Genomic DNA, 24,784 nt, shown 5'->3' on the forward strand with positions numbered 1-24,784 from the left:
ATCATAAAATAACAATTATTATTAGCAGCAGTAGTAGTATAAATAAAGCCAAATTACAGTAAAATTTCACTGTAAAATAAAAAAAAATTACTAATACACAATACTATTATTTATTGCTTAATTATTTATCAGAGTTTATGGCAATTTCTTCATTTTCAAACATTAAACCATTACATTTTTTTCTTTGTTTTATTTTGATTGTGCAGCCCTAGAATATCAAGGCAAGGCAAGTTTATTTGTATAGCACATTTTATACCCAATGCTAATTCAAAGTGCTTTACATAGAAATTAATTAAAACAGTGATAACAAATGCATGAGAAAAAAGAATACCATGTGTACGAATAAAAAATTTAAAACAGCATAGTTAAAACAGTTGTAAAGATAATTAAAAAATTAAAAATATAAAAAACAGAATACAATTTATCGTCTTATTTTAGATCATGATGATTTTAATGTGCAAATTTTCAACAGGCTGTCATTGGATAATCTGTCCATCCAATCAGAATGCACCCATGATGCCTAAGTGGGCGGCTCACTATGTTTTTGAATAGAGCGGGTGTTTCTTTACCCCAGCGGGCGCCACAGGCAGTGGGTTGGCGGTGTAGAGACTTTTCTTCCCATCATAAACTGGCCTTCGATCCCCAAAGATGGTGACTTTAAAGTGCTGCACCATTGAGTCCACAACCTCCCTGCAGAGACATCACTCATCAGGAGGGCGTCTACAGGAGTCATAAACCTTGAGCATTTCTCCAAACATCCTACCTGTTCACTCGGCGTGGACACTTTTCGGGCTTGATGTCGACCTCATACAGGTAGACATCCATCTTGGGGATCTCCACCTGGAAGCAGTTGGCCAGCAGCTTGATGGGTTTCCCCATGGTGCCATAGCCGGGCCTCCGTGGCACGGAGAACAGGGACTGGGCCCCAACGGCTCCTGAAGTGAGAAGGACAAAATAAGACAAGGGGCCGGGCGAGGTGGATATATCCTCAGTCAAGTGCAGCTTTCAAAACAACCACACAAAATAAATCTAGATGAATTCACTCCTATTAAATAATAAATAAATAACAACAGTTCAAGGGCACATTCAGCTGATGGACACTTCTTAAACGTTTCTATTTGCATTGCTACTTCAGCCTATCTTTAATAAAATCATTAGAAATTATTATAAATAAATATTAAATATAATAATGTAAATATAATATAAATAGCATGTGTATGAACTGACTGTTTTTCATATTAAATTAAAATAATTAAATAATTGTATTTGTTTATATTTAAATAAGTGTAATAATAATTTAATAATAAATACATTTAACAATAATACAAATAATTATACATTTTATATAATTAATAATATTATTATGATTTAAAAATGACAATAGTAATAATAGAAAATTATAAAATAATTATTAAACATAATTTGTTATTGTACAATAATTACATTTAACAATAATACTAATATTAGTTATTTTAAATTTAAAAACAATGATAATTATTAAAAACTATAATAGTAATAGTTGTAAAAAAAGATACCAATTAAACTATTTTAATACCAATAATAATAATAATAATAATAATAATAATAATAATAATAATAATAATACAAAATAATCATTATTACTATTATTATTATTATACAACAGGTTTAATAATCATTTAATAAATACATTTAACAATAACTTTTACAATACAAAATGTTACAATAACTAATACTAAACTAAAAACAATTATTATAAATATAAATAAGTAATAATAATAATAATAACAACAATAGTACTAGTAGTAAAAAACAATAATAATTCAAATATTTTATTAATTATTATTATTATTATTACAATAAAAACAACATTTTTAAAGCTAGCTTGTATTGGCAAAAAGATGCTGCATTAAACCACATTCTATATTAAAATAACTTCTCAAAACAATGAACAAGTGATAAATGATGTTTATTAATGTGCCAGACTATAGCCAGTCATCATCGTCCAGCTCTAAAGTCAATGGAAACATAGGATGGTTCTGAGTTTCACAGATCCCCTGGCTGAGCACCGGCACAATTTCAGTACAAATTGGGAATGAGACGAGATCTGAAGGCTGTGTGCAAGTGGCAAAGACCAAGGCATCGCCCTCAACAAACGGCTGATGCCTACAGAGAGACGCTGAAAATGTACTACCAGTTTCATGACTGAGTTTGACAGTGACTGCAGTTAATGGTTGCCTGACTGAGACACCCTGGGCAGATTCATCGGGCAGATAACTTTTATTCGTGGGCCTTGTGAGAAGAAAAACAGAGCTCAGCAACTTTGTGGAAGAGGAAGGGGAGAAAAAAAACCCACACAGTATACAGAAGTGATGGCAATGCTCAATGAATCAAATGTTGCCCATCTCAGAAATGGGATGTCTGACCCATAAGTCACTTTTGTGCTCTAATATCAAGCTGTATTAAACTGATCCTCATGGCCCACACATACGTCTGATTCAGAAACATGGGCAGTGGATAGATTTCATTCATTTAGAGAGTTAAAGGTGATGCGTGCACCTTATTACTCCCTTTGCCAGCTTCAATGTGCAAAGACAGGTAAGTGCCATACCAATAAATCGAGTTTGATGAGATACTAAATCAAAACAGACTATTGAATATGCATATCACGTAACGGGACCATTTTACCAATCCATTTTGATACATGCATGTACTCTGTCATGTTTAGGCAGATGCCTTTATGATGTCTGCTGTCTTAGTATCATCTTGTGAACTTTTAGTAGGTTTACGCATGCACAGGAAGGTGATTAAAGCATTTTCAGAAGTTTCAATGTGGATGAGCTACTTTTGGAATTGGTGATATTAAATCAAAATCGAATCTGCAAGCTTGTGAATCGAAATCAAACTGAGAAAAAGTTGTCAACACCCAGCCATAGTGTGAACTTCAAATTAACACTGAAAAGCAATAGAAACTAACAGTCAAGCAGTGAAAAGTAATGGAAGCTCAATTAAAAAGCAAGACATTTTTATTTATACATCATATACAACAGTAATTTATGTACTGTAAGTGTGCTCAAAAAATAAGAACAAAGAAAAAAAGAACAACAATAAAAACAAAACAAAAATAAAGAGTAAATTGAAAATAAAATGGATTATAAAAACCTATATATATAAAAAATTAAACACTGCATCGACATGTTCTGGTTCAACAAATGGTGTAAATTTGGAGTCATTTGTTCTGGTAAACCTGAATGGAAACCACCACTCGCAGAAATATCACACTCTGCCTTTAACATGACAACCCAATGTGTCAAAACACAAGTTGGCTGGCATCTGCAGCACTGTCTAACAAGATTCTGGTAACGAGACAGCAGAAGTGTACCATAGGTTCAGTCCGGCATTACCCATCAAATGGCCTCCGAGATCCGCCTGTGCTAAACGAATGTCAGGCTGAGAGTGATTCATCCCGGTTTGACTCATAACCGCTGCTCGAGAGGCCAGTCTTCAAAGCTGAAGAGAGCAGAGTCATGTTTAAAAAAAAAAAAAAACACGAGAAAAACAAGAATCACTCACTGAAGCTGGCGAAGGGTCAGACTGAATCATTAGCTGGTGTGTGTAAGAGCGCAACCGTGACTTCTGGGACAAAAACCTAACAGAGAAATGTATTTCTAACGATAACGTTTAAAACCTAACATGAAGAGGTTTGCTACAAAATAATCACTAATCATCTCGCTTTATGATGTGGCTCTGTCCGTTTGATATTCCTTAAAGGGGGGGTGAAATGCTGTTTCATGCATACTGATCTTTTTACACTGTTAAAGACTTGGAATCCCATACTAAACATAGACAAAGTTTCAAAAGTTAAGGTGGACGTTTGATGGGAGTATTTCTTTGTCAAAAATACTACTTCCGGTTAGTCATAAGTTTCGGCAAGTTTTTTGAGATCATGCGTCCCCATTGACGTTAGTGGGGGCGGAATTTCCTTGTATGGGCCTTACGGACAATTCTACCGGAAGCGCGTGAGAGAGAGCGAAAGCAACAGCCTACGCCCATCAAAACGCTGGCTTGTAGGATGCTGGACAGGTGACAATTACACATAGCACATAACAATGTCACCAAAAAAGTGGGTTTTTGGTTGCCAGACCAAGACAGTCCTGCACAGATTCGCCAAAAACCCCGCGTTGAGGCAACAGTGGATGTAATTTGCTTTTCCGGATCAGCAACTGAGTTGCGCGAATGTTTATATCTGTTCGCTGCATTTCGGTGCCGACTGTTTCATAAACAAGGCCCAGCTCGACGCCGAATTTTCCCAATCGCCTAATGCTGAAGGATGGAGCAGTCCCAACGTTAGAAGGGTGAGTGAGACTGCTTCAAATGTCTGTGTTTTTTTTAGTCCGCTTACTGTCTACACAAACCACGCGTAAACACACAAACACACGTGCACAACTGCACTTCCCACATGTACACCTTCAAAGACAAAAATACGACGATATAATTCAAGTATAAATATGTAAATAACACAAGCCGCTAAGCATATTATATAGTTAGTGTAACGTTATAACTTGTAACTTACCACATACAGACGTCCTGCTCTAGTCGTTTTTGCTGCTGCTCCTGTTCAACTGCAGCCTCTGGGTCTGATTCCGGATCATAGATGTATGGCTGTATCTGATTAAAAGCCATATTTTTATTTTGAATAAAGTTTTTTTCCCGCTGTTAGGGATGAGACAGCTTTACGACGCAGCTCGACTCAACACACAGCGCGCTGCTGCACACGTCATTATTTAGCTCCGCTCACACGACACGCCCCCACCCGCTCGGCTTTTTTCGGAAAGACTCGGAACAGCGCATCTTTCTTATATAATTATTAAAAAAATAAAGACTTTTCGGAGATATGCAGGATGAAATGCTACTCTATAGGTACTCAAGATTGACATGACACTGACTGAAACTGAGTGTTTCACCCCCCCTTTAAATGTTCTAAACATGCATGTACTCTAAACGACTGAGGTCATATAGTTGTTGTTTTTTAAAGAAATTAATACTTTTATTCAGCAAGGATGCATTAAATTGATTATTTTAGAATGTTAGATTTAAAATAAATGCTGTTCTTTTCATTAAAGAATACTAAATATCAGAGTTTCCACAAAAATATTACAAAGCTGTAATAACTGTTTTCAACACTGATAAATGTTTCTTGAGCATCAAATCATCATATTAGAATGATTTCTGAATTATGATGCTGAAACTTCAGCTTTGATCACAGGAATAAATTACACTTTACTATATAATTTCTTAAAAGTTTAACAAAATTCCATGTTTAGGGCCCTATGAAATATTTTCTTTCAATAATTCATTTTTAGCAAATTCTGTTTTCAGTTTTCTGGATTCCATTAATAATCAAAAAGCATGTCTAATTAATTAAATAAATACAAACTGAATTTCTATGAAATATTTCCCCTAAAAATTGCATTTTCTGGTAATAAAATGAATACAGAAAACTATTTAATAGATCCTTTAATCATATAAAATATATAATATATATTTTTAGTGACATTACTACATGACACATTGAATATAAATGTATAATAATGCAATGGGGAAATATTTGTGGGTCCTGATAATAATAATAATATTATTATGTTAATAAAAATAAAAAAAATACAAAAAAAAAAACGCTCTTCTTTATTGTGGCTTAAAATATCCCAATAAATATTGTATAGTGAGTTCAGTATCGCATAGTGAAAAGTGTATCGTTTAACACCGCTAATACATTGTAAAATTAAATGCATAGGTCTATATTGAACAATTGTTTTTGTTAAATTACATAATTAATATTGATTCATAAAAAAGTATTTGTTAGAAAATACTTTCAAGCTTTGAATCAAATGTTGCGATTCATCTTGGATTTAATTGGATAGGTTATACTGCACATAAATAGGAAAAAATACTTGGCAGCTGAAAAAGGCGGCGCTCACTGTTCCACGGAGCTCTGTCAGGAAGCGGGTTCCCCTTTTTCACCTGGTGGGCCTCTTACAGCAGACACAGGCCACTCCGAGGGACCCCAGCCTTTCACACGCAGCCAGACGAACAGGGCGGTCTGAAACGCCAGACCATTGTGTCTTTGTCATGGAAATCACCCTCTGCCTCCAGTAGACTGATAACCATTTGATTTTACGCAGAAGCCAGGCTCTACCGGACATTTGGATTCAGACCGAGGCACGAGGGAGTGACGGGGATCTTGGGAAATGTCTGAGCCACGTTCGGAGTGGGTGGAAGTGGAGGCAGCGAGACCAAAGGACGATGCTTTTCATCCTCCGCACATGCAACCACACACTGTACTCTACGAGTGAGTCATTAAGCCACACTTCCTTGACTCTGGTTTTGGGGCAGAGCTTATTTTCCCACCGCCACCCACTCACGAGCGTGCTCACAGGGCTACGGCGTCATCTCCGTTCAGAGGGAAACATAGTCAAGCGCCAAGGCCGCTCAGATAAAGGAGGGAGAGAAAGCAAGACTGAAACGTGTAGAGATCAGAATAGGCCTGCCGTTAGAAATCGTCACTCAAATAAGCTTTTGAGCACGATGGATGTAACAAGCCCATACACTAGATGATGTTGAGACTTTTTGTTTAGTTTTTTGGTCTGTTTAAATTTTGAAGCTGTTGTTACATTTTAGAGCTGCACGATTCTGGATAAATTGAGATTTTTTTTTAAGCAGAGATCACAATTCTCCAATGATTCAAAACAGACAGCTAAACATTATAACGTGATTTACTGAAGGTTCTGACAAAATGTTAATTGCTGCAGTCTATTTAAAATAAATGAATGAATGAATTGCAGCGCTTTTAAAAATTTGAATGAATGCTTAGATGGTAGAATCCCTTCTTGTTTCATTACTGGATGAATCAGCGTTTTTGAATTAGCGATGTTAACCGATGACCGTATCAACGTTAACCAATCAAAGTTGTCGGTAAAAAAATTAATTAAAAAAAGTGATCTCTTTATTAGGCTATTATAGAGAGTGGACGCTACTACAGTTAGCCATCTCATTCCAAAATCTTTGTGTGAATCTAAGTGAACAAATCCCTAACACTCAATTTTTCATAACTCGCCTGTTTGTACTTAATAAACCAATAAAAACATTTGCCGCGAGGTCGCAGTGTTTGGGTTTGCACGCTCACAAGGTTTGCAAAAAGTAAACATTGGAGGTTAGAGTCAGGGCAGACGACAGGATGAAGCGTCATTTCGCATAAGATGGGCTTACATTTGGAAATATATTACATCTACATTTCAGTGGTAACACGTAAGGTGTTGATCATCATCTTTCTTTATTATTGTTAGCACTACCTTGAACTAAAGCGGCGTCTCTTCGGAGCTGTCATTTTCTTAAACGAGCTGCAGCAATGTTTCAAATGAGCTCATAACGCTAGACAAATGCCTTTATTTTCAACGCGATCACCTTGTATCCAAACCATTTCGAAACTAAGGAGCCATTTGTCCTCCGATCACAAACAAGCTCCTCGGCGCCGCGTTTGTTTCGCGCTGTAGAGGATTTAAAAAAAAGTGACGTGAGTGGAAGGGAGGCGGCGGTGCCGGGACAGTGTGTGGGTGTGTGTGTGTGTGCGCGCGTCAGAGCAAGAGGGAGAGAGATCATAGAGATGCGACAGTTGCGAAATTGCAGACGCGGCTCGTGGCTGTTATTTCAAATAGCGCAGCATATTTTAAACTAATCGGTTAACCGGTTTCAACCGGCTAATGAGGCTCGGTGGTCGGTCAAGAAAATGTTTAGTTTTCGCCATCCCCATTTTGAATGAATCTCTTGAATGAATGATTCAATCAATGATAAATACTTTTTTTATAGTTGCTTGTCACCACCTACTGGTGTAAAGATGTAATCGATACAATCACTATTTGAAGTGGCATCTTACTTTCTAATGGTGATTTACTCTCTTTTGACCGTTTCAGTAGACATCGTTTATATTCAGACTACACAGAAAAAAAATCTAGGGTCATTTTCTTCAACCCAACTCCTGGATTGAGCCTTTTGGGTCATTTTTTGGACAGGTTATTTTTTCAGCATTTGGGTAGTTTTTGTGTTACTCAGATCCTGGGTCAGACGTAACAACCCAGTGTTCAAGTAGTTTTTGTGTAACCCAGATCCTGGGTCAGGTGTAACAGCCCAGCGTTTGGGTAGTTTTAGTGTAAACCAGATCCTGGGTCAGGCGTAACAATCCAGTGTTTGGGTAGTTTTTCTGTTACCCTGATCCTGCATCAGACGTGACAACCCAGTGTTTGGGTAGTTGTTGTGTTATTCAGATCCTGGGTCGAACATAACCCAGGGGTTGAAGTATTTATCGTAGGCTTTTTGTGCCCTCTTCAAGAGAGAGCAGTGCCGCTCCATCAAATTGGTGCATGTCAGGTTTGTGAACATTTTATTTTATCTATAATCTCATTATTGTGCTTTACAGAGTATAGCACATTATAGAGCAATACAGAGTATAGCACAGTATAGAGACAGTATAGCGTTTACTTTTATGCACAGCAACATACAGGGTCGCAATGCGAGTCACCTACACGAATGTCACGTCTATTTTTTTTAATGATGGAAAAGCTTGATGCCTAGCATAAAATGTACGATTTTATTCAAAAAGTAAAATATGTTATCAGAAATGAACACTGATTGTTTATGGACAGCTTATGAAGCCAGTCACAACATATTTCAGCCAAGAGTGAAACGCAGGGCGGTGGTCTGAAGATAGAAGTTCCCCGCTGTCATTATGCTGGGGTAAATAAACAGCCCAATTTGCTGAGTAAAATGAACCCAACAATGTTCAGGCCTTTATTTACCCAGCCATTGGGTTGAAAACAAATCAGATTGGGTTGTGTTTATTAGTGTGTTCAACCTTTTTTTTCTGTGATAATTTGTAACAGAAATAAGGATACTGTGGTGTTAAAAAGACTGTTTGTGAGGCAGTTTGATACCTATACTGCTCTCTCTGGCTTAGTGGCAGATTAATAGACACAGGCGAATCCTTATCATTTAGGAATGAGATCACATGGGTGTTTGCATAGAGATTGCAACATTTTAGTGATTAATCATGCAGCTTTATTACATTTGTATATTTAATTTGATTTCTGAATGTTTACTTGAACATTTGCTATTGTTTTTACATCTCCACTAACAAGTTTAACCTACATATTTGCCTATCACAATAACATCAGGGTTATCATTTGCTGTTCAGATCATTATGCTTGTAATTTCAATGAAATTTCTACATCCTGTCATCAAAATGGCTGTAAAATTTGTCCAGAGACAGACTGCGTTTGGCATGTTACAAATCCAAAAACCTTGATGACCCTTGTTTGCATGTACAAAAAACACTCGATGTAACAATACAGAAGAGAACATCCTAATAAGAGAGGAGATAGCTGCCTGGGAGAGGTGGGCCACAGAGCCATTAGATTACTCCAATCTCGGCTTCTTACTGCTGGCAAAACATTCACTGTCCTCAGGTGACCCATAAATAGGGACTAAAGCGGAAAAGAAGTGACCAGGTGGTGACCATGGAGACAGACATTTACAGCGAGTACAGCATCAGGTATAGCCTGTAATTTAAAGAGGACAACGATCAAACAAGCAATGACAGAAAAATATTAATACCCCAAAAAGGAGAGCATAAGAGTAATTAAGAGCAATTCATCATTCAGCCGAGCTGCTCTGGTGCAGGCGGTCCTCTGAATCATTAATGCAAGAGCTCTTTCACACTGTGGTGAAAACTGTGAGCGGCAATGGCGACAGCGACTGGCTGCTTGCAAATGAACACTGTGGCTGACGGTACATCCGATGCACGCTCAACGAATTCGCTCACTCGTTTTCATTCACTCCTTCAAGTGAACTGTTTTAGTGAAATAGCGTAGGGAATATTGAGGGTTTAGGGGACAATTTCAGATTCAGCCTGTGCATCAGCTTTGGAAACATGTCATCTCAATATCCAATAACCAGATTAATCAGCGGTGAGCTCAAGGCTTAATTTTCAGGACTAAGTCGAAGCAACTACAAAAAATAGCTGGAAGTAAAATCCCATTATGGGTTATGTTAACTGTTCTCAAACACAAAGCAATCTTCTATCAATGCGGACAATGTTCTATAATAACCTGACCACTTTCCTGCATAACTATTCAATGATATCATTAGTGAATCTTTGCTTTTTAGTAAACGCTCATTAAAGTTTCTCTATTATTCTCTTTTAAAGTAGGGCTGAACGATATATCGTAATCGTATCTATGTCTCGATATGAACTTTCAAGATATTACTATTGAAAAAAGCAACAATAATCGACGATATAGATTTCCTCTCTCCGCGCTCGCCCTGCATACAACTCTGGCAGTCACAACAAACATCAGTTTTACGAGTGCCCTTGAATACACCGCTAAAGCCAGCGCACACACTACCAGGGACGTAGGAGAGGGGGGGGGGGGCGGCATTTCCAACGTGACACACCGCAGCAGAAACAGCGCTGAATGAATGATGATCTGCTTATGTAATTTTTCCTTTTTTATTCAGAATATTCACAAATGTGTTAGCTATTCCGATTGTCAGATACATGCAAGTGGAAGTATATTGTTGTTTAAAGACCTTTATAACGATCGTGTTAGTTGAGCCGTATGCGCGATGGTCGCCGCCGTGTTAGTTTGTGCCGCAGACACTGTTCAGAGAATCAGATCTGTTGGATTTACAACCTCCATGTTAAAGCTACACTGTGTAACTTTTTTAGTTTATTCTTAGCTAAAAACACTTAGTTCTTTCAAAAATATATGTGCTCATTAATGTATATTTACTTCTTTCAAGTAATAAAGTATTCTGGTAAGTTTAGAATATGCCATTGAAAATACATACGGGTGAGGGGTTCGAATGCCGGTCGCCATGTTGCCCCTCCATCTTGAAAGTACATTAGCCAAAGAGGGACATATCCGTAAATTCAAGCTTTTCACGTTTTAACACTCGATGGCAGCGTGTCTTTTGTTTGTTTGTTTATTATTTATTTGACAGGGACCATGTGCAAGTACATTAATCTTTCAAGAGAAAAGATGCTTCACACCAGATTTAGCTACAGCTAATTTCCATTCGAATGTGAAGAGGGGGATTGCCATGTTATTCTTGGACTAAATCGGCCACCGTAGGAGTTAAAACGAAATTAGAATTGAAAGGAACAGAAACTAATATTCACTGGATGGTCATATACACACAGTGTAGCTTTAACAACATGTGAATTCATCCATTTCTCCCAAACAATTAAAAGTAAGTGGCTGTTGAACTGGGAATAGAATAGAGTAAACTTTGAAGTTACTTACACAATGTGTGTATCTGATATGAATAAAACGTGTCGAATTATAATGGAATGGATTATTATTACCTCTTCCATAGACATCAGTGTGCATTTTAAAACTCTAAATGTATTGTTTTTTTTAGTACTTATGTGAATTTATATGTTTGAAACCTAAAATAAACAGTATGTGGTTGAAAACACTGAAAAGTTGTGATCTATGACAGCTCTAAGCCAGCCTAGAAATCTAGACGCACCCCAGCGGCAGCAAATTTAATCTGCCCGCAAGTGTCGTCTAGGAACTCTCAATACCCTTCTGAGCTGTATTCCTCACAATCTGGATGGGCCAATCAAGTCGTGTATAGAGTCGGCGGGCGGGGCCATAATGACGACTGCCGAGTTGCGTTTGCGTGCTTCTAGTAAACACAGAAACTGGCGAACGGCGGCGGTCTTTCGAACCAGCTTTGACCGCGACTCTGGAAGACTTGGAGTTAAGCTTTTCTCTGAGAAAAGAACAAAGAACGGCACTGAAGTCATTCTTAAGAAGGGAAGATGTGTTCGGAGTTTAGCCGACTGGATACGGCGAATGTTTAATCTGTCAGCAAGCTCTGCTTCACCTTCGTTGCTCTGGTTGGTGTAGCGCTATCCTATCGCGTGCAGAGGGAGTTTGAAAGACAACCGTTTATCCGCCCCTCGGATTGAGCTGTCAATGGTGAGTTTCCAGACCAAACATCTTGATGTGGGTCTGGCTTGTCAGGCTAGCTCTAAGTGCCCGTCTCTGGCTAAATTCAACATTGACGTTCAACAGACTGATTACACCTGTGTGATCGTACGTGCGAAAGGCTTAAAAACAATACATTTTCTGACACAATACATGTTTTAAATGTAGGCTTAAATCTTTTTATTTTTCTGAGAAATGCTTGGTTTTCACCGAACACAGTCATATCGTATTGTATCGATATCTGGCATGAAAAGCGAGATATGAAATTGTCCATATCGTTCAGCCCTAATTTTTTTATTTTGGCATCTCCTACAACAGGTTTACATGCATTTAAAGGTCAATGTGGACATCACCACATTTTTCAATTATTCTCAAATGACTCATTGGATGAATCAGTCTCTCTAAATCCCTCTTTCCACGAGCCTACTTTATTCTGATTGGTCGGATGACCCAGTCAGTTGTGATTGGTCTACCACTTACAGCGCACATAAAACAAACCGCCCATTATTAGCGATTGTACACACCGTAACGATGATGGCATTGATTTTACTATACCAATCTGAGCACGAGTCCAATGATGAAACATTGGAAGAAGAAGTTATTCAACACAAACCATTGCAAGGATTTCTCAGTGATACACTACTCACTTTGATGTTCATTATGAGATGTTGCTACTGTAATTCCCTATCAGCATTAACAAGTGTGTGTGTCCATCAACAAACCCATGGTGTATTTCTAATTTATAGCAGTGCACATGCGGGAACTGTATTAAATCACAGCGCGTACGTTAGCCGAGCACTAACGTGAATGACTGATGGAACATTAACGAAACAAATCTTTCTCCATCCTTCATCTTTACTCAAAGCAGTAAGAACAACAGACAATTTGCACAAGACTCAGTAGGTAATAGTGGCCCACAGATGATTAGCAGAAGTATTTCAGTAATACAGTAATAATGTGAGTTAGCCAGACACATACACAATACACCCGGCAGAAAATATATATATATGAATAATTATTCATGTGATTGTGAGGAGCAGCTGGTCTAAATAAACTGAGAACTGACCAATCAAGAGCAAGCAGCGAGTTTAACACCGAAATTTGAGCAGTAGTAGTCAGTAAAATCACGCGTTTGTGGTCGGGTCAAGTTGTTCGTGGGAAAAGAATAACATAAGCAGGCATTATGCAATTTTTTCTCTAGTAATGTAGAACTGTAACATAACTTTTAAATTAAAAATGACTCGTTTAGGTGTTTCAAAGTCGATTCTTTCTTTTCGGAGACTTTTATGGTGCATTTTCAACTTTACAACTTTGCAGAACGTCTCCATTCACAAACAGCTGTTTTACACACTGCATGAAAGGGAATAATCGAAAAACCATAATAGGGGCACTTTAAAAGAGATGTAACAGCAATCGGATTGATATTAGCCGTTCATGCAAAATTAACAACAAAATGAAAACAAAATATATTTAAAAATATTTTGTGGAACTGGAATAAAGCTGGCATTAAACCGAAAAAAAAAAAAAAGTTTAAATACGAAAATTAAAACGGAAATAAAAGTTATGTATACATTTAAAAAAATAAATAAATAAATAGTTATATTAAATTAAAACTATTTTAAAATAATACAAACTAATTAAGAATAGAATATAAATGACACTAAAATAACTAAAGAGAAATGTGAACTGTGAAAAAGGCCAAGCAAAAGTGCCATGAGAAATTCACAACTATCTACACTAACTGCTGACTAGCCAATCTGGTCAGTTTCCAGATATCCAGCGATAAATGCACTACTGTATTCTGAGCTCTCTACCTCTCTAGCAAACTACAGCAAACACACACACACACACACACACACACACACACACACACACACAATACAGCTGTTGTGGCCCTAATCCACAGAGGCTGGGGTTGTGGGAACAGGCCGAGTGCTCAGCGGCAGGACACAATGGCGTCAGTCACGGCACCGGGTTCAGACGCACTGAGTGACAGAACGGCGATGGGAAGCGTGTGTATGTCTTTGCGTGTGTCCAGTTGGCAATCCGGTCGACGGTAACTTGGTACAGCTCTCAACACTTGCTAGGGTAAAGATGTAACCTTTGAAAGATACAGTAGTCCAGAGATAAGGACATGGTCAAAACATTTAGCCTTTTTCTGCAGTCTGTCTGAACTGCACAGCTGTAGAAAGTCACAAAATTTGGCAAATTTTGGATTGATAAATGAAAAGTAAAGATGCACCGATGCTAAATTTCTCAGCCGATACTGATAATTAGATTTTCTTATAGAAAAGAAACCTCTCCCAAATAATGCTGCAAACTATACAGACAACCCACTTCTTTGGTAAACAATAATATTAGATATAAGATACAATAGGCTAATTTCACCCAAATAAAACACTGACATGTCTGTATACAACTCAACTGCAGATATAAGGTATTATTCATAAGCACTTGTCTTCATGACAGATTTATTCAAGCATACACATATAATTACCAGTAAGTAAGCTCCTCTCTGGTGTTTCTTTATTGCTAATTAACTAACTGTGAACATCGGATGATTTTCCTGAGGTACCGTTAAATACGATCATAAGTAACATGTTGTTTACAAGCTGTTTTACTGACGGTTTTCCGTGGATAAAACCCTGATAAAGTGATTAAATGAGTTATGATAAGGATTTTGGTAAGTTGTATTGCACCTTTCAACATACCTTTTGATACTCATGCATGTTTTTCGAGATATAACTTGTTGAAGGATGAGAACACTTACCTGTGCTTGAACTGAGGAACTACAGTGATCTTTCGTCATATTCAAAACACCATTTATAGTTTAAAGCCATTTATAGTTATAGTAAATTTCATGATAAAATGGACAGAATTTCAAAAAATATGACACTTTGTTTCTTTTTAGACATAAAGCATGGTGCTATTTGCCATTATTGGACGAAAGGTGTAGGTGAAAACTGCAGATTTGTAGCCTGGATGCCAGCCCAACTTAGCCCCGCCCAAAAAATGTGTAGGTTGGACAGTTCGGTCTGTTTCGATCCATAGAAGAGTAATTATCTAATTGAAATCGCCAATGACCAATGAATCACGGACATAGAAAAAAACCCGCGGGAAAAAAACGCAGTCTTAGCAACAGAGTGCAGTTGAGCTCTGTTGACATTTGACAATGCATCGCTTTGTTGCTCTGATTGGTTGTAGGTCTATCTAATTAAGGTCTTTCCTGGTTCGGTTGAAACGCCCCATAATCACAGCCCAATGGAGCATCAGACTCATATTCTGACTAGAATTGTGTATGACCACGTCAGGCTAGCAGATCTGACAACCCTGGCTTGAACTACGGGTGATTCATAGGGTCATATAGAGCCGCTTTTATATAACTATTTTTTTAACTGCTAATGCACTATTGTTGCGTTAACTTTCCCTAAATTCAAGATTTTCTTTACACACAGAGTATAAGTTGCAGTCGGACACGTTTTTCTGCACCCTTTTGATTGACAGGATACCGTCTACCCTAATCATCGGCTGTTTTTATTTTTTAAAAGTGAAAAGAATAGCTTTTAATCAGATGATACAGATTATTGGCCAATACATCGGTGCATCTCTAATCAAAAGTATGCAGTGTTTGATTGAATTGGTAAAGTAATTAATTAATTTGACTACCCCCATTTAACGATAAACGCATTAACACAGACAACACATTAATATAATTATTAGGGCTGTAACGATATGCGATATGAAATCGAAATCGCAATACGCAGGTCCACGAACCTGTATCGCGATGTGAGAAGGCAGAATCGCGACACACCCCTTCCAACTCCCAGAATTATCCTTCCTGTCCAGGTCCAACTTTTAAGTCAGCATTATGGCAACATTTCAGCTACCCGGTGGAGAACAAGGATGGCAATCGTGTAGTTGACAAGACCCACACAATTTGCCGTAAGTGTTTCAAGAAGCTTCCCCAACCGGCTGGCAACGTGGTGTCAGCGTGGCGTTTCTGTTGCGTGTCATCCGCGGGGCGGCTGCGTGGTGTTTTCTCTTTCTTTGCACACCAGAAGCATGTCTGACGCGGCGCTTCTGTTGGTATTGATGTACAGGAGGCCCTATACTTCATGTTAAATGTATATTGCCTATTGGTACCACAAAGAAAACGTCGGCAGTAGCCTGTTGACCATACAGATATATGGTATTGACGGCAAAATAGGCTACAGAATACTGTACAGAATAAAACTTTTGTCCCCCCCATATCGAGGTTTGTATCGTATCGTGGGTCAAAAATCGTGATACGAACCGAATTGTGGGTTTGGTGTATCGTTACAGCCCTAATAATTATTTATTTATTTCAATAATTTATGATAATTGAATAACTTAAGTCTTATTAATACAACTGATTAGGCATACTTTTTGATTAATAACATTTATTAAACCAATAATACATAACTGAGAAAAACTTACAGGAAAAAATAGAGACTTACTACACTGATTGAAATCCCACAAGCCTTAAGAGAACACAGTAACAGCTATTTTAAATCAAACATGAATAAAAGCAATAACCTGCAGTTCAGCAAACTAGTCAAATTAACTGTGTAACCTCTCCAAGTGCTTTACAATGGATTTGGTTCACACACAAAAAACTGACTCATACGAGTCAACATCTACATTTACCTCTCAGGGTATATGGAGGTTGGCAAAACAGGGGGTCCGGGTTCTGCAGGGACACAGGTTGGCCGGCATTTGCCAAAGTACTGCCTGAACCCTGACCACACCAAGAGTGGGTCGATGAATAAGATCCATTCTGGGTTGAGACTCCACCACAGCTAGGTGAAAAGCGCTCTGTGTAGGCTGATTTGTTACAAGCATAGTGAGAAAAATTAGACAGAAGACATCTGAAAAGTCAGTTTAGACTGGGACTCGAAGACCTAACCTAGGTCAAGCTCTGACCCTCTTTCCCCCATGTCTACCTCTCATAGTTTAAATTCCCTTCTACAGATCCCCTTTGCCTTCCCCCAACTAACCTTCAAAGAAAAAAAGGGCCAAAAAGCCAAAGAGGGCCCCATGTACACAGAGAGATTGCTAAGCCCCATCCGTAACTACCATGAAAACATTCCCCAGGCCGACAACCCACTCCAGAGGGTCCTAAAACCTCTTCCTCATCCACCTTTCTTATGGTTTACATTTACACACTTTAAAGCAGCATATTTCACCCGTGATGCAGAACACAATGCGTTGCTGTGTCTCTAAAAAAGAAAGGGATAACATTCTTGAGCTGTGATGGGTCATAGTGACTGTACAGTGCACATGGCGAACAGGGCTGGCCAATATAAAATAATGCAGTATCTATCTAGTGGTAGGCGATATGACCAAAATCAAGATACAAGTCATTTTATTTTGCGATAATATACTTTTGCTATAAATTGTTATATCATTAAAAATTGTGTTACCATTTTATTACAAAAATCTAATACTAGCCTAACTAGGTAAAAGAAAAAGCTTAATGAAGACAAGTAAACCATGATGAAATAAAGAAAAAAATTACAAGCAACAGGACAAAACTACTCAACAAAATGAAAAATAAATGACAGACCTACCTGTAAAACTAAATAATAAATACTTCATCAATTGTATAGTAATTAAATGTACAAAAACACTGTACTCTTCACTGTGTACATTTAATATAAATGTATTCTTATTAAAAGTAATAAAATGATTCATTCAGGTGCAGTGAGTGTCTTTTGTTTGATTAATATAGAGAGCAGATTTATTAGGCAGCTGTCACTTTAAGAGTGAACGCACTGATCTAATATACTGATACGCATGTGCTTTCCTTTCCAACTGCTTCCGTAGACTTAAGATATAAATGACTAGCATTTTGACACATAGGTGTGTGTATTTGACTGTTCAACCCTAATAAGACAGCAAAAATAACTGTTCAGTATGAGAAGCGGCTTCATCTCTCAGACAACGGTCAGAAACAATATTAGCAAAATTAGTTTGCTGCTAGTTGCACTTCAGCGGTTTAAAAATCACTTGTTTTTATACTGTGATGCTTAAAAACGTGCAAAAGATAAGCTTTTGTGAGGGTGCAGCATGGCAACATCACGTAAGTGTAACCCTGATAGAGATGATAGTCCAAAATCTCTACTGGACAACAAAATTTGTGTCTACCGGGATATCGCCCACGCCCAGCAATATTCAATGATTTAAAGTGCTTTTTACTTGGCTATTGCATTCTAAAAACGAGAGATGTACTGATCTTTTAAATGGCCAAATAACCAATATGCAAAAAGCATAAACAGAGAACAATAAATAAATGTTGGTTATTCAGTTGTCGTTGTTCTACAGGGTTCGTATAGATACTGTAAAAAAAAAAAAATGTCACTGCTTTTTTGGTTTTTGTGGACAACAGTCACAGATCTTCCCTATCAAACAATATATTTAGTGTTATTCTAATTTTAAAAAAGGTAAATAAACAAATAAAACAGTACAATAAAGTGTAGCACATGCAATGACAGTGGTACCTTAAAAGGATATTATGACAAATATTATTCAAACTGAATTTTTTCAATCATATTCTTGGATATTTATGAGAAATATCACTGATAGCCATGGGAATCAGCTCTTTATCTGTAACAGACAGGCTGCAGCATTAACTGTACATAAAATTGCGTTTTATCAATACAAATAAATACTAATTTTACATAATATTGTCTTTCAATAATTAACACACACATACATATTAGGGCTGCACGATTAATCGAAATGGAACCGCAATCGCGATTTGGCTTGTGTGCGATTATGAAAGCTCAAAGGCTGCGATTTAAATTAAATAAATAAATGCCCAGTGTGTTAGCGAAGAGCGGCTCTGTGATAAACGCTGCTCCGTCTGAAAGACTGCGAGTTTGAGTCGTTTATAACGTGCGTTTGAAAAAGCAACACGAGTCAAACATCTTCACAAACTAGTGAAGCGTTCATAAACCTGTTCAACAAAAGACAACGTTTAATAACATGTTTACCTCACTTCATATCGTCAGTCGAGTGTGTGTGAGCCAATATCAGCTGTGATGTGGCTTCTCATCAGAGTGAGGCAAACGATGCGTTATTTTATAGCAGTCTATGTCAATCAGCACTGGGGTTGTGCCGATGGACAATACCATCGTCCATCGTGATGGCTGTGCGACATCACGATGGAGAAACACCATCGTGATGCAAAGCCCCCGCCCCCTCCCCGCTGCGAGTCTTGCGAGAATATAAAAACAAAATGTTATATACACACACACACACACTTTTCATTTGTAAAAAATAATAATAACAATAATCGCAATCAAAATTTTACCCAGAATAATCGCAATTATATATTTTCCCCAATATATATATATACTTCATTTCAAAAAGTCAAATTCAAGCACTTTAATAATACTGTACGAACCTTTTATTTATGCTTCTTCACACAATTGCAATAAAATCATTCATCAATAACATCTGAAGATGAAGAGCTTGTGATACTGCATTGAATGATAGCAAAAGTAAAATAATAAATGCAAGAAGTCCATTATAATACTACTTTACTTTAAAAGAATTAAAATGTTCATTTGCAGGAAAAAAAGAAAAAAAAAACATTTAAGACACTTTTTACTGTTTTACATTATCCATAATCAAATTAGCAACACAAGAAGCCTGTTTTCATATTACATTACTTTGAAGAAATTATAACTAAATGGTAATTAAATTAAAAACATTTAAAACATGCTTTGATTAATGTTAACTTGACTTCTTACCGTTATACATTATCCATAATGCAATTAGTACACTGACAGTTCGAAGTAGTAAATAAAACGTAAAAACTATTGGAGTACATGTTGTGAAATTTACAGCACAATATTGCTTTAAATCGAATCAAATCTTAGATTTTAGGTTGAAATGATGGTTCAAAAATCACCCGTGACAGTGGCAGCACCCAGACTATTTTACCATCACACTGGGCCCCACAAAAAAAAAAAAAAAACATCTCAACACTGGCAGTCTGTGACACCCTCATCCACAACACCAGGGCAAGTCAAACTGCACTCACCATAGAAACCACCCATAGTATGTCATCCGCTTATGGGCGAAGGGAGGAGAGAAAGGGGCTATTGTTGAAAACCCTCAGAATTAGATGAAGAGCAAAGGACGTAACTCTTCCCCTCCTTTGGCACTGCCATCAAACAAACGGCATCAACGCAGCACAAACTGCAAACGACAAGCAAAAGCTGGACACTTTGATCATTAAGTGCTGAAGCAACCGTGACTTCATGTTCTCAAAAGGTTTGAAAATCATTTTTCTGTGTGGGAAAACGACATTCATTTCGTCCTTTTGTCATTTTTGTACCCATCCACCTGTAGCAATACCTCGAAATGAGACGCAACGGGGGTTCCCTTTTGGCCCTCTTCACATTGGCAACAGGAAACATCTGGTTTAATTAAACACCTCCAGCCATGCCATATTTAGCATAAAACCTAATAAAACCGCACAGGTTAGGTCTCTTCACGGTCACTGGCCACATCAGCACAGATGCCCAGACTCGCAATCATGCATTTCTTTAGGCTACCGATTACGTTGCAAAAGCACACCATGATTTTTCACCATTAGTGGAACCAAATGAATGTGTTTTGAGGGAAAATCCAATACTCAAGCTCAACAAGCCCCTTCAAATGGGGGTATTCCACAGGTGACAAGATAACGGGACCTCCAGACTTCTAACAGATCGACACAAGAACACGTTTCATTCAAGAAAACAGCCACAAGCAAAAAGGAATGCACAACTTAAAAATGGGAAATCAAAATATTGCCAGTAATGAACTTCTGGCCTTGTGGTCAATGAGGTGATGGGAGGTCACTCACCTGCCCTGACTCTACTTACAGCTTGTTGCATCATGTCTGACCAGTGCTTGCTCACATCACAAAATGACTCACAGTCAGCCTTTAAAATGCCCACGATGAGGCACAATGAGATAATTGCTCTGATCTCAACCACACTACAACAAGAGTACTCAGTAATATTAGAAAAGTGTTCCAAGGGAACAATCGTGAGTCCTAACGAGAACTCAATAAGTGGAAAAATCTTTTTATAACACTTAAACGAGAATACTGACTTTTTATGAACAATAGGAGTGCGGTCAAAAACATTACCAATTTAAAATTATTTGATTATAGCTTTTTAACACAATAATAGCTTAACAAAAAAATATCTTGCCAATATAATTAAATAAGGAGTACAAAAAAACGTTTAAAAAAAAGAAAAATTCATAAGATAATTACTAGAATTAGTAGCAGAATTGTTGTTATGATATTATAATCATGCAAAGTTACTTTCCAATCTAATTGGCCACAAAGTAATTGGCCTTAAGCTACAGCAATTATTTATCATTTGAGAAAGGATAGAGATTTAATAAACGGTGAAGAACATTAAATTTGTTTCTTGTGTTAAGTCATGTTAAGCAAACCAATTATCAGTCTTAGCCTTGGTTAAAGAGTCTCTAAATATTTTAAACAATGAATTTTCATAACTTTATCTGTGTCAAAAGTCACAGAAAATTACTAATGAACCATCCAGGCCAATTTATCAATCGTTTTGAGCTTTTGACCAAACCCTCGAATCAAATAACATCTCAAAAAGGAACTCACTATGGCTTGCCATCTACAAAAGAGCAATATTAGATCACCCAAAAATGAAAATGATCTCATTGTCATTCTCTTTAAAGCAGTTTCCATGCCCTGCTCAAGTGAGCACCGCATGTGTGGTGGTGATGCAGGAGCTGCACTGTATTTACAATGTAAACTGTGTAGGAGAAGGACACAGGCCAGAACGAAATTGCTGAATCATTTTTATTTGTATTCTTATCTCTTCAATAAATTAAGGTTAAACCACTGGAGTCACATGGACTATTTTATTGATGTCTTTAGTACCTTTCTGGACCTTAAAAGTGTTAATTAAACTGCGGCCTATTGAGGGTTTCATAAGTAGAACACACGTTTAAAAATTCCCTGATATGATATCTCCAGATTTTCCATGATGACACAATATTTCAAGCAAAACGTGTCAAGAAGAAAACTTTTAAATAAACATAGGCCTACTGCTTACTGTCAATCATCAGTGAAACATATTCAAAGTTATTGTCATGAACGTCACATCCTATTAAAATGTTATAATTTCTTGTAGACGTCACTTGGTTTAACAGTGCAGGTTTATACTATCACTAAGACTTTCAAAACAGCACCTCCTCAACCATAACGATGCTCAGTATACATAAACACACACACATATACATATATATATATATATATATACATACATATATACATATATATATATATATATATATATATATATATATATATATATATATATATATATATATACACATACATACATACATACATACATACATACATACATATGGTTTATATATAACCTTCAATCCCTCGTCATAGCAAAACATCCAGATGTGCGCAGAAAGCCCAGCATCATACACACCTGTAGTTCCGATTTCCATTCATGAGGTCTCTGTCCGGTTCCGTCCCCGGCTCGCAGTAGACGAACTTCAGAAACTCAACTCGGATCCCGACGGCCGCTAACCCGTTAACCCAAAGCAAGCGTCTCCTCCCGTGTTGCGGGCTCCTAATCCACCGTCCCAGAAGCTCGTATATCAACGGTGGGAGGCTCGGTGCCCCGGTATCTGGCTCGAACTATCTGGTCGGGATTTCAGGTTCGGCTGACAGATTGACGTGACGGCCAGCTAGCTAAGACAGCTAAACGGAAAAGTTCCCCTCAGCCTGCCCCAATACAGTCCCGAAACGCTGTTTCTGTGACGGCGACGCCTTCACAAACGCGTCTTTGGAAAGAGTGAGGCGGTTTGTTGAGGTGTTATGACGTTATAGCGAGTGAAAGTCCACTTATGTCGCCTCCTCTCTTCGACAGCGCTAGCCTGCTACTGCTAGTGGCCGGGCTAACGTAACCAGCTAAGCTACATTCCCATCTGAGAGGGGGCAAAAATCCCGTCAAACGCAGTCTTCTCTGCACTTAAAGTCCCCGATCATCACTGAATTCCACACTCGAAGCCAGTGGCTTTTCAATAGCGCTTAGTCCCTTCGTTTTAAGCCAGTGGCGACAGGAAATAAGTTGAGAGTTGAACTCTCTCTCAGGGTTTCTCTGACAGTCGGAGCCTCTGCGAGACTCGCTACAGCTAAATATGGAGCGTCTGATCCTCCGCGAGCGCGACGCACGGACCTGGCGCGAGAGCCACGCGCTGATTGGCTGCGAGGGGAAGCGCGAGTCCACGAGTGACCGTCATCATCATAACCATCATTATCATTAGCTTGTGCGAACAACTAATTAGGCCTCATTATGTTTATTTGAGAAACACTACGGTATTTAAGCTTATTTTTCTTTGGCAAAATGTTAAGAAGTATCTCTTCCTAGAGTTTTAAAGCTAAAACCACCAAAATTTGGTCAGACCTTCAGACTGTTCTGACTCGGTGTGCTGTATTTTCTATCTGACAATTGTCGTCAAAACTTCTAAAAGTCTCACGGTGCGTCTGCCTGAGCACGTAATACATTTGAATTTTTACTTCGCAATGTTAAAAAGTAGGTTTTATATAGTTTATATAGACTGATTAGCCTAATTGTGAATGGGAGAAAGTGCCACACCCAATATGGCGAATAAGCTCCGCCTTCTAAATGAAAAAGTCAATCGTTGATTAATTAAGTCATCCCGTCACTGCAGCTGCTGTTGCAAGTTCCAGGGAGGCGTTTGAAAGATGGCCGCCGAGTGAAATGACTTGTCAGAGGGACTTTAACAACACTAAGCTAATTCAGAAATCATGTACTATTTGTAGGTACTAGACTAAATTGGAATTTGAACTTACTTTGCGACCGTTAAAAAAGTGTGTTCTATATAGTGTAAATGTTAGCTTGACAAGCCAGACCCACATCAAGATGTTTGTTCTGGAAACTCACCATAGACAGGGCTCAATCCGAGGGGCGGGATAAACGGTTGTCTTTCAAACTCCCTCTGCACGCGATAGGATAGCGCTACACCAACCAGAGCAACGAAGGTGAAGCGGAGCTCGTTGATAGATTAAACATTCGCCGTATCCGGTCAGCAAAACCCCGAACACATCTTCCCTTTTTTTAAAAAGGCTTCAGTGCCGCTCTTTGTTCTTTTCTCAGAGAAAAGCTTAACTCCTAGTCTTCCAGAATTGCGGTCAAAGCTGGTTCGAAAGAACGCCGCCATTCGCCAGTTTCTGTGTTTACTAGAAGCACGCAAACGCAACTCGGCCGTTGTCATTATGGCCCCGCCCACCGACTCTATACACGATGTGATTGGTCCGGCAAGAGTTAGGGGAATACAGCTCAGAAGGGTATTGAGAGTTCCTAGACGACACTTGCGGGCAGATTAAATTTTCTGCCGCTAGGGTGCGTCTAGATTTCTAGGCTATGTGAATGTGTGTTACAGCTGCCATGTTATCATTGTCATATGACCTACCAGAGTTAGTTGCATCGCTTCATCCCATTCATAAATCCTCTCCCGTGGCCTCATAGGATAGTAAAGTGTCTATCGAATGCACACTTCAGAATCTCGCCGGAAGTATGGGGACTTTTCGCCTACTGGTTTCTGAATATTATGAATTCGGACACACTACTCTGTTGGTCTACTGTTTTTGAAGTATTCAATTTCGGACCCAGTGTCAGACTTTCAATCCGGGGGTCAAAACTTTT

At 38.1% G+C, this 24,784-nt stretch overlaps 1 protein-coding gene across 5 annotated transcripts in view; it reads right to left on the reverse strand.

Annotated features, from left to right (window-relative positions):
• Positions 1–23,388, reverse strand: part of ago3a (argonaute RISC catalytic component 3a) — a 55,919-nt gene extending 32,531 nt beyond the window's left edge. For 3 of the 5 annotated variants that reach the window (XM_067447817.1, XM_067447816.1, XM_067447815.1), the window contains exons 1-3: positions 22,541–23,388; positions 764–935; positions 570–690 (exon numbers count right to left, since the gene is read on the reverse strand). In XM_067447817.1, coding sequence (XP_067303918.1) covers positions 570–690; positions 764–935; positions 22,541–22,559 — 312 coding nt within the window. In that variant the 5' untranslated portion in view covers positions 22,560–23,388. The remainder of the gene's footprint in view (positions 1–569; positions 691–763; positions 936–22,540) is intronic. The other 2 variants (XM_067447819.1, XM_067447818.1) reach the window with 1 other exon arrangement.
• Positions 23,389–24,784: the final 1,396 nt, after the last annotated feature.

The sequence above is a fragment of the Pseudorasbora parva genome, chromosome 7 (assembly GCF_024679245.1).
Source record: "Pseudorasbora parva isolate DD20220531a chromosome 7, ASM2467924v1, whole genome shotgun sequence".
In the NCBI taxonomy this organism is placed as follows: Eukaryota; Metazoa; Chordata; class Actinopteri; order Cypriniformes; family Gobionidae; genus Pseudorasbora; species Pseudorasbora parva.